The sequence below is a fragment of the Kogia breviceps genome, chromosome 1, assembly GCF_026419965.1.
Source record: "Kogia breviceps isolate mKogBre1 chromosome 1, mKogBre1 haplotype 1, whole genome shotgun sequence".
Taxonomy (NCBI): domain Eukaryota; kingdom Metazoa; phylum Chordata; class Mammalia; order Artiodactyla; family Physeteridae; genus Kogia; species Kogia breviceps.
Genome location: NC_081310.1, coordinates 187,448,303 through 187,462,996, shown reverse-complemented (window position 1 = coordinate 187,462,996; position 14,694 = coordinate 187,448,303). Strand labels below are relative to the sequence as shown.

Genomic DNA, 14,694 nt, shown 5'->3' with positions numbered 1-14,694 from the left:
TTTGTCGTCATCTCCCCAAAGCACAGCATGTTGCCTGGCACACGGTAGGTGCCTCATGAATATGAGTTAATGCAGTGAATTTGATTGTGACTAGTTCTCCGTTGGGGAGGTCTGATCTGAGACACTGCTTTGAGTGAAAACATCCAGCCAGAAGGGCTCAAAATAACAATATGAATAGGAGCTCTGGAGTCAGAGAAAGGTATCAAAATCTTAGTTCTAGGGCAAGCTACTCCACCTTTCTCTAAATCTCACTGTTCTCATGTGAAAAACAGGGCAGGATTATTTATCTTATGGGGTCGTTGTGAGTGTTGACAAGAAGGTACATAAATCCGTGAGCAAGAACCAGGCAAAGAGCTGGGCCTTCGTAAGTGGCAGCCGTTGCTACTACTATTGCTATGACAGTCACTCCCATTTGTGGGCAGCTCTACCTTTTCAAGGCATTTTCACCAGGTCATCTCCTTTGATTCTCTGGGCCCTGGGCATGGTCTGGAGCCAGTCACCATCAACACAGCTCAGAGCTGTGTCTGCCTGGAGCCTGCTCCCAGCCAGACTGGACCCAGCTCTGGTCCTCTGGTGGGTAACGTGCTGGGGAATCTTTGCTGCTTCTGTCTGGGTGGGGGCCCCTTGGCTGAGCTCCTGGGCTCCTGGGTACCATCAATTGCTGGGGCTCTCACCCAAGCATCCTCTGCCACACTCTGGCTTTCCATCAAGGTGTACGTCTATCCTGCAAGCTGTGAGGCAAGGCGGAGGAAGAGAGAAAAGTCCCTATTTTGTAGATAAAGAACCTGAGGCTTCAGTTGAAAATTAATTACAGAGGCCACAATCCAAGTAAGGTGTTCTGGCTGGAGCACATGGTGGGAATACATTCACTGGCCCTTCATGGATGTTAGAAATGTCTACGTGCCTTGCTCTGGCCAATGAAACATGAGTGAAAGTGATGTGTTACTTCCAGGTGAAAGTGTTTTAAGAGCCAGTGTGTAACTCGCCACAATCTCTGTCTCCTACTGAAGGAGGCTCCATTGGCTTGGATCTCTGAGTGACTACAAAGATCAGAACCCCCTGCCCACCCACAGTGGACAGATGGCACAAGTGAGAAATGAACCTTTGCTGTGTTACACTGCTAAGATTTGGGAGATGTTTGTTACTGCAGCATAACCTCACCTATACTGACTGATACAATGTGAATGTTTATAACGTTAGACAATTCACTTATAGAGCACTCTCTGTTGGCTTTATCCCAGGTACAGGAGGCACAGAGGTTGGTCAGACACAATCCCTGCCCTCAAGGGGCTTGTAGTCTAGACACCCATTTGTAAGGAAGCTGCCCACACTGAACTTGAGGGAGGGGCAGGCCTGGGTGAGGAACACCTTGTGAATGGTTGCATATCCCCTAAGCAGTAACCCCCTGCTGTTACAAAAAGGAAATGAAGCTGTGAGATAGTTAATGCTACAGGCAGCTTTTCTTGGGGGAGGGGAAAAAAGGATGGGCTGCAGCTAGGAGGGGGCAGGGGGTGGGGCTAGGCTAGCTGAAGGATTCTGTACTCTGGGTGACTCTGGGATTTATTGCTACATTTCATTACTTGGTCTCAAGGGAACCCAGAAAACAATTAGTAGATTCAACTGCATTAGAGTAATTCCTCTTTTACATTCCCCTAACTCAGATAATGACAGCTTTCCTGCAATTAGGAGAGGGTCTCCTTAGCCAGCAGATTAATTGGGTGTTAAACAAGCAGGGCTGCCTGAAACCAGACAGCTGAGCTGGAATGAATTAGATGTGAAACAGCAGCTCCGGGCAAAGGGTGAATAATTCATTCACAACCACAGACAGCCAGCTGGAGACTTGAAGGTGCCCCATCCGCGTAACACAAGGCCAGGACTTGGGAGGGGGTTGTCTAGGAAGAGGGGGGAAGGCGGGTGTAGGAACAGAAAGGAACAGAAACTGTGGGCCCCCACTCTGGTGGGAGGCTGATTTTCCCTCAACAAGGTCCAGGGTCAAGGTCACCTATGTGTGCGTGGTGCTCTAATCCTACGTGCCAGCTCCCCGCCCTTTTTCTTCTGGCCGCCCGTGCATGGCTTGTGGGATCTTAGTTCTCAACCAGGGATCGAACCCAGGTGCTTGGCAGTGAAAGCGTGGAGTCCTAACCACTGGACCATCAGGGAATTCCAAGCCAGCTCCCTTTTATAAAGCTTAAGACAGATTTTAGCATAATATAAATGCTCAGCAAGAATTACCAGGCTCTTATATGCCAGCATTTATATTTACTATTGCATTTAATCCTTACAACCTTGATGGCAGTACTATTATAATCCCCTGTGTTTCACACGAGTCTCCTGGAGTTCAGAGGGGGTAGGTGAACCTAGCAGTGCGTGTGGGATTCAAACCAGATGCCCTGGCTCCACAGCCCACATATTTGCAGCACCTGAGCTGGCATCTTCTTGGTGGGGACGAGGTGTGTGGCCCCGTCGCCTAATGACGCAAAGGCCTGCATCTGTGCCATCCCTCCAGCTGTGTCTGGCCCCCCGTCTGTTGATGGGTGGGGACCGGTGGTTAAGTGGTAAAGGCCTGAAGGCCAGAGGCTCCCTGGATGGCTGGCAAGAGGGCACGGGGGATGACAGAGAAAGAGGACACAGGAAGATGAGGGCCACACTCACTACGCAGGAATGTGAGCCTACTTTTATGAGTGTGTGTATGTGTCCATGTTTTTATTCGTTTTACTTTGTGGTCTGGGTGGCCTTGGGCCCAGGCCCCCCAGGGGGCCGTCAGGGAGGCCACGCACAAGCGCCCAGCTCTCCGGGTTCAGGACCCCTCAGTTCCCCTCTGCAGGTGGGTGTGTTTTGTTTCCAACTTCCCATTTCTATAAGCCACCAGGAGTCACCTTACATAATCTCCGGAAAGGAAGAGAGAAACTGGGGAGATAAACGGCCCTGAGGCCTGGGGCCTCTCAGTTCACCTGGAGGAGCTGAGAGGGCCGGCAGGGCCGACAGGGTTAAACAGCGTACCTGTGCCCCATGGCACGGGGAGCCTTCCTCTGCCCCAGGGAGAAAGTGGGCCCCAGCTCCCCCCATGTGAGAGCAGCTGCTGTTTACATTTGGAATAAGCCTCAGCCAACTAAGGGGCAGACCCCTTCTTGGAGTGTTCTTGACCAAGGTCAAGGCAAAGGGTTACCAGGGTCCTTTATTACCTCCCGTCCAGACACAGGGTGGGATGGGATGTTATTAAGTAGGGGAAACGATCAGGCTGATCAAGAATAAAGACTCTTGTTCAGAGTCTTCTGGCCGTGACTTCCTCCTTCGGAAGGTGACCGGATGGGGAGAAAACCAGCTGCACTTTTGGCCGCTGGGCTTCTATTCAGATTCCTACCAAATTCTTGTTATTTGGGAAGCTTCCCATCCATTCAGCAGAGGCCCTTGGGGTAGGCTGAGTTGCTGCCGTGTGTGTGTGTGTGTGTGTGTGTGTGTGTGTGTGTGTGTGTGTGTGTGTGTGTGTGTGTGTGTGTGTGTGTGTGTGTGTGTGCGCGCGCGCGCGCGCACACGTGCACATGTGAGAAAGAGAACGTGTGCACGGGGGTGGGAGGGGGGTCAACTGCAAGCTGCCCAGCACTGACCACCGCCTGCCCCCAGCGCCTCCCTCGGCAGGACTATGCTCAGCTGTTCACTCGTCGCACAATTCAGAGGCCGAGCATCTAACCAGTCGGTTCCAACACCTTAACCCGACATTCAAGACCTGTGCCAGGCTCCTGTCCTAACCATTTCCCACATTCCACCTTGGTCCCCTCTCACAGGCTGCAGAAAAACTAGACTCAACGTCTTCAGACACTCTGAGAGCCCTTCCTCTTCCCTGCCGGCCGGACCCTCTGGAATTCCCCTCCCTCTAGATCCTCTGGAGGAGCGCCACCCACGTTCAAGGTCTGGGTCCTCTGCAAGGTATAGCACAGTTGTTAGGAGTGAGGGCCCTGGAGCCAGACACCCTGGGATCGAATCCCGGCTCTGGCTCTTAGAATCCGCCTGGCTTTCCCTCGCAGCCTCATTCAGTTTCTCATCCCGGAAGCAGGGAGAATAACAACCTCCCAGGGGGTTGCCGGGAGACGGAGATCCTGCATAGTGCACGGCCCGGCACATGGGGAGTCTGCACCAGGCTCTTGAGCCTGTCAGCCCAAAGTCAAGTCCACCCACCTTCCCGAGCTCTCAGAATGTGCCGTGTGCCAGAGAGATGGTGGGGCGCTGGCAGATCCCGCCTACCTGGAATTCACCATCTAATGTGTGCGCCAGAAAGTAGACACAAAATGACAAGCGCCTCTATCTACACGACACTCACCATAGCTCCCCGTGCACAGTAGGTCCTCAGGTTAGAGGAAGAAGCATTTACTGAGTGAACCCAAATTGCGGCAGGTACTTTCACATTCATCGTCTCATTTTAACCTCTTGAAGAGCCTTTGAGGTAAGTGTACCAAGCCCCACGTTCAGATGAGGAAGCTGAGGCTCAGAGAGGTTAAGTGACTTGCCCAAGGTGCCACAGCTCGTCGGTGATGAAGCTGGGACCCAGATCCAGGTCTGCCTGATACCAAAGCCCCAGTTCTCAGTGGTGGGCTATGAAGAGTCAGGGGAGGGAGCAGTGGCCAGGAGAGAGGTGGGAAGGAAGCTGCTTTGAGAACCACCCCGCCAAAGGCTGAGGGCAGGAACATCTCCCTCCCATCAGTTTCCAGCCTCACTTGCGGGAGGCAGCTGATGGGCGACCTCAATTCCAATGGCTGTGTCCAAATGATCAATGGTAATTAATTCAATTCGTTCAGGAGGGGAATTGGAGACTAGGCTTGTATTAACGATCTGAAGTTAACATGTAATTTACGCTAACTGGAGCCAAACACATGCCTTTCTCCTCTAGACCATGTCATCCAGGTAATGAGGAGCCTGGCAGATGGGTCTGCTGCACGGATTGGGGGAAGGATGACCAGGAAATGAGCAAAACGATGACGGCACAGAGGATGACAGCTTTCCAGGGGCCACCCTGGGGGCAACAGCTTTAGAGAGCAGGGGGCGAGTGCAGCCACCCCCAACACCAGCAGAGATACTTCAGCCTAAAAGCCGCTAGAGGATGTGTTGACCAGGACCCAGCTCTGGGCCGGCTGCCTGACCTCCGTGCTCTCTGGCCTTTGACACTGCCCAGAGGTGACAAGAACCTCCTGTTGCAAATGGAGAGGCCGACGTCCAGGGAGGCTGAGTCCTTACCCAACCCAGCCTCCCCAGCTGAGTAGAGGTAGGGCTCAGCCCCAGGTCTCAGCTGCCTGCGAGGCCCACGCCCTCCTTTATCCCCTGAGTCAGTCTGGATCACCGTGTAGCAAACACTTGCTCCCCTCCTCTTCCGCTGTGGATGGAAGGAGGAGTATAGGGGGCAGGGGGGACGGCCCCACCCCACCGACCTAGGGCTTGGCTGTCACTTGCTTTGACCAACAAAATGGGCGTTAAAGACTGCCGGAAATTCTTTGCTGCTCCCCCCCATCCAGAGAAGGAATTCTCTCTGCTGCTGCTGTGCTACACCAGGAGAGAGGTTAGCCCGGGTCCCACGCACGGTGGACCACCCCAAGGGCCCTGAGCTCTGCACCTCACCCCCCTAACCCCTTGCTATGGCAGCCCCTGGTGACAGATCTGCCCCAAACCGGCATTCAGTCCTGGAGGCCTCACCGACCCGAGACCAGGGTAGAGGCCCTCCAGCTTTCCGCTGCATCAACACCGCAAGTATGTGTTCAGGTGGCATGACACACTCCCAAAGGTGTCTGTAGTGGGTTGAATGGCGGCCCCCTCAAAAGGTGTGTCCACTCAGAACCTGTGAGTGAGACCTTACTTGGAAAAGGTGTCTTTGCAGATGTGATTAAATCACACAAATGTAATTAGTGAGGGATCCTGAGGTGAGGTCATCCTGCACTTGAGCGGACCCTAAAGCCACCGACACTGTCCTTAGGCGAGAAGAGATGACACAAAGGAGAAGGTGATGTGAAGACGAGGCAGGATGGAATGTCACGTCTGCAAGCCTAGGGCTGCCGGCCACCACCAGAAGCCGGAAGAGGCGAGGCTCTCTGCTAGAGCCTTCAGAGGGAATGCGGCCCTGCCAACACCCCGATGTCGGACTCCTCCTCTCCCCTCCCACTCAGGAACCCGCATCAGTACGCAAAGGCCGTTTTTATAAGACTGTCTCACACCCGCTGTAATTTACATACAGAAGAAACAAACAATTTTCCAAATGACTATTTTTTCTTTTTCAAGCTGTTTTAAACTCTAAGCTCTGGGAACCCAGTCACAAGACTCACCACCTCTAGTGCAGAACCTCTGGCCTGGGGGGATGGACTCTGGAAGTGTTTTCACCTGTGACAATGGGCCAGCCTTACCTTTCTCCTGAGCCATCTCTTGCAGACAGAAGTAGATGACTCTGGCTCCCAGGCTGAAGCCAATCAAGGTGACAGGCCGCTGGCCCTGGGGGAGAAAGGACACAGGTGTTGGGGGCATGGTGCACAGCCAGTTCTAGAAAAACATCAGCCCCGATGACGGTGGCCTTGCACACTTCTCAGCACCTGCCTCCCGCGTAATGAATCACGCCAGTGCTATTCCCGGCCCCAGGCTCCGATGTCTCCATCAGGAGAGTCTGGGCCCTCATTTATGCAGGAGGGCACCTGCTCAGGAACCGGCTTCTTCCCAGGTTGACAGGCGGCATCTGGCTGGGTTAATTCCCTGGTTTTATCTCAAACCATTACCCAGTGGCCGTCGCTCCTTCCCCATCTACCTGTGGCAAATGACTGCAGTGAAGCGGGGCCCTTCTGGAGCCGAGAGAGGAGGCGGGAGGTACCCCGGGTGTGATGGGGAAAAAGGCAAAGAGTCACACGGAGGGGACACAACTGTTCTGTTCCTAGATAGGAAGTGGGGACATGAAATATTGGCCTTATGCTATAAGAGGAGGTTGTAAGTTAGATGCGAAGAGGAATTTTCTGACTCAAGAACTTGTAGGAAAGGCAACTTGAAAAAGAAAGTCATGAGAGGTATTTGGGTACAGCTTCTACATGGAGGGAGAGGGCAGGAGCAGACGAGTTCCAAAGGTCCAGCTGGTCTCAGTATTCCATTCCTTTCCCTTGCTTTTGGGCCGGTATATGTACCCACCCTCCCCCCCACCTCCATTTACTGCCATGGAAGACCCTCCATTAAACGGTATTCCAATTCTGCAGGAACTCTGTGGCAAAGGCTACCAGTCATCACCCTACACCCGTTCTCCCTCTGTCCTTGGTAAGAGAACTCCTGAGTTTTTCTGGGCCCACAGTTACCCGGCCAAAAATGAAGTTTCTCCAACTGCCCTGTAGCCAGGGATAGCTGCAGGGCTGAGTCCTGGCCAAGGGATGTGAAAGGCCTTTCCTGCCTCGGACTGTCTGGAATGTGGATGGAACCCTAACTGTTCTACGTGGTATTTGGGCCACTGGAGATCTGCTCAGAGGGTAGCTCTATACTTCTGGAAAGGAAGAGCTGGCCTTGTCCACACCTGCAGAGACCTGTCAGTCAGTTCTCACCTGACTGCTTGCTAGAGATGCACAGCCTGTAATTATTACTGGTCCATCCTAGGACAATTTTTACTTTGTTTTTTGGCCACGCTGCGCTGCTTGCGGGACCTTAGTTTCCCGACCAGGGATCGAACCCGTGCCCCCTGCAGTGGAAGCGTGGGGTCTTAACCACTGGACCGCCAGGGAAGTCCCCCTAGGGTGCTTGTATGACTTGAACCGGAGGAGCAATGACGACCACCCCCCCAGCCCCCGAAAGCCACCGGGCTACCCCCACGTGGGCTTGTCTTAGGTATGACGTCTGTGCACAAGCCGGCCCCCATGCTTCCCTGCTTCCCTGCCCCCTGCCCGCTCCCCCCACTCCCCGCCCCAGCTATTCCCAGGTACCTGCTGCCGGGAGAGCAGAATGTGGGCCAGGTGCTTGCCAACCTCTGCTGATCGATGGAGACACACACCCCAGGGGTTGTCGATGACATTGGCAACACTGAGGAGTGAGGCTGGCCAGGTCAGGGCAGCCACAAGGCCTGGGGAGGAGGGATATCAGTGATGAAGGCCATGGTGGCAGGGGCGGGGTGGGGGGGGTCCTTCTAGGGAAGTGGTTGGCTGGCTAATGGATGCCTGAGTGAATGCATCCAGAGTCTCTAACTTGGAATCTGTAAGTTTTCCATGTGTGGTCAAACTGCTAAGTAGTACAGGAGAAAACTGAAGCTCACGCATTTCTGATACATGGCCTAGATCCCTTATGTTTAAGTATCTGCCATGTGTGAGATTCCAGAGATGGTCCCAACTTGTCACTCTACCCTGTATCCTCCCACTTGGCCTCATAACTCTGCAGTGTCCCCTGCTCCTGCCCTGCCCATCCACTCTAGGCTCAATCATGTGACTTGCTTTGGCCAATGAGATGTTACTGGATGTGAGGCCTGAGATGGACTTTGGCCTCCAGTGCACTCCTATTGTGGGTGTGGGCTAGCCTTCGATCCCAGGACGGGGAGGAGAGACAAATGGAGCAGAGCCGAGTTGCCCTGCTTGTCCCAGGCAAGGCTGGCCTAGACCAGTGGACAGTCAGCTGACCCACAGATGCATGAGCAGGCCCAGCAAAGATCAGCCAAATGAAGCCTCAACACATCTGAGCTACTGTGATAAATGGTTGTTATTTTAAGTCACTGGGTTATGGGGTTGTTTGTTACGCAGCAATTGCTAACTGACGCACTATGTGATAATGTGATGGGCTGTTTATCTGCCTCCTCCCTATGAAGACCATAAACTTTGCCTCTCTGTGTTGGAGACCAGCACTGTGCCTGGCTCACTGGGGGCCTCAGGCATGCAAAGGTACAGAACCAGTGTGGCTTGGGAGTGGTGGGAATGCTGCTGGTGGGGGAGAGGGGAGGCTTACCAGACAACACTGTGTATTTTAGGGCCTCCTGGGCCACCATGTTGGCAAGACCACTGAGGATGGTCTCCAGGGCGTTGCCAAGCTCCATCAGGTACTTGGCCTCCCAAGCCAGACAGTACTGCTCGCGGCTGTGGGCCAGGGCAGCCCATGGGGCGCTGAAGGTGCCTGGGGAGAGCACAGGTAGGTGGGGTCTCTCCTGTGATAGAGGAGGCCCCCCACCCTTTCCCAGACAGTCGGCGACAGGGGCCCACTCACCCTTGCGGGGAGACAAGAGGCCCACCCCCGCCACTGAACGGCAGCTGATAGCAGAGCAGACACGCTCCCAGACAGAGCACAGGGCCATGCTGTGAGACAGCAGGCTGGGGTTCAAGACCCAGCTCCTGCATTCATTAGTAGCTGGGCACCCTGGGTCACTATCCCACGCTAAGCCTCACTTTGCTTAGCTGTCAAGTCGGGAGACTAGTATTTATCTCTTTTCAAAGAGTAGTTGTAAGAATTAAGTATTCCAACTGCTGTGCATGTAAAGTGTTATTTTCTCTCACTGTGCAGTAATTCTGGCATCGAGGATGCAAAGAGCACACAAGAGGAACACACGGGGCCACGAGCAGCTGGCTCCCTGAACCGGCTGCATCTCATTCAACAAACACTGCCTGGGAGATAGTCTGCGAATCTGGAGCAGAGGTGTTTGGGCCCAGCTCTGCCATGAGCTTGCTGGCTCACCCGAATTTTCTGAGCCTCAATTTTCGCACTTAGGGACTGGAAATGGAAGGATGATGACAGTACCGACCACGCGACCAACGTCAAGCAGGAAAATGTAACGACTGTCTGCCTCCCTCTCTCCCTCCCTCCTGGTCCTCCCGGTCCTCCCTCTGCCTTGAGGATGTTGTCACCTCTCCAGCAGGACTCTCAGGCCCCCTGTGACCTGGCCCCTGCCCCCTTCACAGCCTCATCATCCATCAGGTTACCCTCTAGAAACACATGCTTTTGATTTTGTTCGTTCATTCGTTCATTCATTCATTCATACCACAAACCTTAACTGAGTACCTAGACTAGGCCAGGCCAGGAGCTTGACCCTGAGGATACAGACGCCCATCATCGCAGGAAAGATTTAGTGAGCAAGTACTAAGTGCTGGGCAGCTCTGCACTGAGGGCTTTCCCATGGACTCTCTGATTTACCGCAACACAGCCTCTGAAATGGGAGAACCACTGATCACAATGAGCCCCATCTTACAGCTGAGGAGACCGAGCCATCTGGATAAAGAGCTCTCAGCCTGGGGAGGGAGAGGGCCATGCAAACATCATGCAGGCACTCATTTCTGGGCTGTGGGAGCACCGAGGGGCCCCGTGCATTTCTGCCCGTGGTCCGAGTGACCTGCCACCCTTACTTGTCTCAGAGCTTCCAGCTGACTCGCCTTATCCCCAGGGAAGCTTCCCGGCCCTTTTGACAAGGGGGATCTAATGCATCTTGCACTTTTTTGTCCTGAGTTCTCCTCACAGTCCGCAATTATCCATTTATTTTTGTGTCATCTGTTTAGTGCACATCTGTCCGGCAGTCTGTCTGCTCGGGGTGTGTGCGTGTGTGTGTGTGTGTGTGGTTGGTAGGCTGTGACGCTGGCCCAGGCTCGGCCTTGGTGTGTGTGTGTGTGTGTGTGTGTGTGTGTGTGTGGTTGGTAGGCTGTGACGCTGGCCCAGGCTCGGCCTCGGGGTGTGTGTGTGTGTGTGTGTGTGTGTGTGTGTGTGTGTGTGGTTGGTAGGCTGTGACGCTGGCCCAGGCTCGGCCTTGGGGGGTGTGTGTGTGTGTGTGTGTGGTTGGTAGGCTGTGACGCTGGCCCAGGCTCGGCCTCGTGTGTGTGTGTGTGTGTGGTTGGTAGGCTGTGACGCTGGCCCAGGCTCGGCCTCGTGTGTGTGTGTGTGTGTGTGGTTGGTAGGCTGTGACGCTGGCCCAGTCTCGGCCTCGGGGTGTGTGTGTGTGTGTGTGGTTGGTAGGCTGTGACGCTGGCCCAGTCTCGGCCTCGGGGTGTGTGTGTGTGTGTGTGGTTGGTAGGCTGTGACGCTGGCCCAGGCTCGGCCTTGGGGTGTGTGTGTGTGTGTGTGTGTGTGTGTGTGTGTGTGTGTATGGTTGGTAGGCTGTGACGCTGGCCCAGGCTTGGCCTCGTGTGTGTGTGTGTGTGTGTGTGTGTGTGTGTGTGTGTGTGTGGTTGGTAGGCTGTGACGCTGGCCCAGGCTCGGCCTCGGGGTGTGTGTGTGTGTGTGTGTGTGTGTGTGTGTGTGTGTGTGTGTGGTTGGTAGGCTGTGACGCTGGCCCTGGCTCGGCAGCTTTCTGGTTGCAAGACTCTTTCTGAGCCTCGGTTTCTACACCTGTTAAAATGGAATGATGGCATCTGCCTCACAGGTGTTGTGGGGATCCTGTGAGAGGCTGCACGAAAAGCATTATGTAAACTGGAAAGTGCAGTGCTGCATTGTATCACCCTGTGGCCAAGAACACGGGCTATGGAGCCAGACAGAATGGGGGTGAGTCGTGCCCCAGTTCCTGACTAGCGAGGCGACCCTGGGCAGCCCTTATCAGCCTCGGTTTCCTCATCTGTAAAATGGGGGTGATAATGATGCCCACCTCCGTGGCTTGAGGTGAGGGACTAAGTGAGCCAATGCATGCAAAATGCCTGGCTTAGTGGTGAGCTACAAAGCCATAATCATGATTACAAACAATCCTATTTAATAAAGGGGTGGACCCAAGAAAGCCCATTTATTCCCATCACACACAGAAGCAAGTCTGTGATGACACGAGACTTCTTTCCTGACCATCAAGGAGGCAGGACGAGGTGACTCATTTCCCTCCCGAACTTCATTCACCTAGCTTGGTTACATTTCTTGTAACCACCGCCTCTGCCTAGGGAGCATATTGCACGATAACGCCCCCCCACAACTCCCCCCCCCCCAGCAAATGAACTTGATTTTGCCCTGGGGCCAACCCAGCAAGGGGGTGGGTAAAACCACCATAAGGACTTTGCTTTCCATACTGGTCAGAACTGCAAATTCCTTCACTTAGACTCTTGCTCCTTCCTTCCTGTCTCAGTCTTTCTGTAGCATGGATGGTATCATGAAACAAATGAAGAGAAACCCGCGAACTCTGGGTCAGGAGACCTAGGTTCGAATCCTGCATGTGCCACTTGTCTGCCATGTGATCCCTCTAGGTTTCCTCTTCGTCCAGATCAGGACAAGAACAGCCCTCACCTCAGAGCGTGGATGTGAGGGTCACTCGAGGTAACGAACATCAAGCTCTTAGTGTGTGGGTGAAACGCCTGACTCATGGTGCTAAGCGCTCAGTCACTGTTCGAGAGTCCCCCGTTTGCGGACTGGCCCCAGTGCACACAGACCAGTAAGACTCTGGCGCCCAGTAATGCCTCTAAACAGAGCCTGGGCGTTTTCTCACTTGCTTCCTCCTGTGCTGTTCAGAAGAGCTGTGGCTTCTGCCCTCGTATCCCAGCAATTTGGGAACCCAGGAGGCTCTGAGCTTGTGTATTCGGTCAGGACGCTCCAGACTCCCTGGCCCACCCCGCTCTCTCTCTGATTGACGACCTGCTCGCTGAGCCTCACACCGGGCACTTGCAAAAGTGAGCCAGCAGTAAGCGGACCATGGCCTTACTCCTCAGTGCCGCCCTGGTCAGAATCCCCCCAAAACACACACGCTCAAATTAGAGCAGTAAAGGGAAATAACGTTTGTGGAATGTCACTAAAAACCAGGTGCTGGGCTGGCCTGGTGGCGCAGTGGTTGAGAGTCCGCCTGCCGATGCAGGGGACACAGGTTCGTGCCCCGGTCCGGGAGGATCCCACGTGCTGCGGAGTGGCTGGGCCCGTGAGCCACGGCTGCTGAGCCTGCGCGTCCGGAGCCTGTGCTCCGCAACGGGAGAGGCCACAACAGTGAGAGGCCCGCGTACCGCAAAAAAAAACCCCACAAAAACAACCCCCCCCCAAAAAAAAAGGTGCTTCCCACACGTTATCTTGTTTAATTTAATCTTTGTAAGTGCCCTGAAAGGCAGGGATAATTTGTTCTACTTTACAAATGAAGCAGCCAAGGCACAGAGAGGTGAAGTAAATTGCCTGAGGTCACACAGCCAAGATGTACTGATTTCTCATTTATGTGTTGAAACTCCTTTGCTATCTTCCACTTGCTGTGAGGATAAATTCAAACTCCTCGTCACAGCTCACATGCTCCTGTGTGATCCGGCCTCACCCACACTCCTGTCTTCTAGCTCCTTGCTCAAGCCATCCTGTGCTTCTCTTGCACCACTAGGCCTTTCTACATGCTGCCCTTTTGCTTGGTATTCACTTCTTTCTCCTTCCTTCTCTGGCTACTTCCCAGCCAGTGCTTAGCCTAAATGTCACTTCCTCCAGTAACTTTTCCCTCACTCCCCAGAAGCACTCTGTGCTTCCCCTATTGTGCCAGCCAAAAAGCTTCCCTGTCCTTACTTGCTCAATGATCTGTCTTCTGCCTTGGACCATATGTTCCATGGGAGCAGAGGCCACGACTGTGCTGCTCACCACTGAATTCCTAGGGCCTGGCTCAGTGTCTGGCACATGCTCTATAAACTCGGTGGAAAGGATGGATTGATGGGTGGGTAGGTGGGTGGTTAAATGGGTGAATGGATGGACAGAAAATGGATAGATGGGTAGATGGATGGATGAACAGGTGATGGATGGATGGATGGGAAGACAGATGTGGGATAAAGTCATCTCACCTCTCCGAGTCTCAGCTTCCTCCTCTGAAAAATAGGTCCCCCCTACCCGCCCTCCCAAAGACATACACAGGCAGGAGCCTAGGCCAGGGTCTGGCCCACAGCAACAGACCCAGCTCAGCCAACATCCACCCCCTTCTGCATCCTTTTCTGCCCCTGGTCCTCACGGTATTTGCCAGATGCCAGCCATCCCGTGATGGCGATGGTGATGTGGAGCTGCCTGCCTTCCGTCAGAGGCAGAAATGAGAACTCTTCAATGGCCCCGACACGCTTCTTCATCTTGTATCCTAAAGACCCAGATACAAAAGTGAGAATGGGGGTCACTGGGGACCCTGGGGACTGTTAGAGTGGCTCTGTGTACTCGCACACTCACAGTGACTGCCAACCGTGTGCCCTGTCCCTTGACAAACGTCTCATTTTTGAACTCGTTAAGGTCGGTGCCATTGTCGTCCTGACTACAGATAAAGGTAACAGGTTTCCAAAGGCTGGCTAGCCCCCAGCTGCCAGAGCTGGGGGTGAAACTCAGAGCCCAAGTTCATAACCGCCGCTCTGGCCTGATTCAGTGGGTACTACATCTTTTTCCCGCCCACGAACTTCAGGAGTGTAACACACTCCTCTCAGTGAAAGTGGTTTTCTAAGAAGTCTACACCAGGTGCAGTTTCTCAAACTCGGCCTTCTCCCGAGCCATGCCAAGCCATCCACCCAGTTCTCTGTGAAGTTTGCTGTAAGTTCTGGCAGCGCTAGGACTCAGAGTGAGAAAAGCCACGTCCTCTTCCTCCGTCTCCCAGGGAGCCCTCACTGGCGAGAATCTGGGCCACCTCTCCTTCGGAACCTTACCTGTCAGGCCAGCTCCAGCTGCACCGAACAGCGAGGTCATGACAGCTATGCCGGCCGCCGAGCCCAGAGCCGCTGCCCCGGCACTGCCAATGATCGTCGCAGCCCCGGCAGCAACAAGAGGGGCAGCCAGACCCCCAGTCACGCCTGCGAGGAAAGCGGCCGTGGTGGGTAGAGGTGGGAGAGAGGACCTGCTGCGTTC

General features: G+C 54.1%; 1 protein-coding gene across 1 annotated transcript in view; it reads right to left on the bottom strand.

Moving 5' to 3' along the window:
• TMCO4 (transmembrane and coiled-coil domains 4) overlaps positions 1 to 14,694 on the bottom strand; it is a 93,906-nt gene that overhangs the window by 35,523 nt on the left and 43,689 nt on the right. The window contains exons 9-13 of the mRNA XM_067016143.1: positions 14,496 to 14,639; positions 13,826 to 13,945; positions 8,926 to 9,090; positions 7,920 to 8,056; positions 6,381 to 6,465 (exon numbers count right to left, since the gene is read on the bottom strand). Of these exons, the coding sequence (XP_066872244.1) occupies positions 6,381 to 6,465; positions 7,920 to 8,056; positions 8,926 to 9,090; positions 13,826 to 13,945; positions 14,496 to 14,639 (651 nt within the window). The remainder of the gene's footprint in view (positions 1 to 6,380; positions 6,466 to 7,919; positions 8,057 to 8,925; positions 9,091 to 13,825; positions 13,946 to 14,495; positions 14,640 to 14,694) is intronic.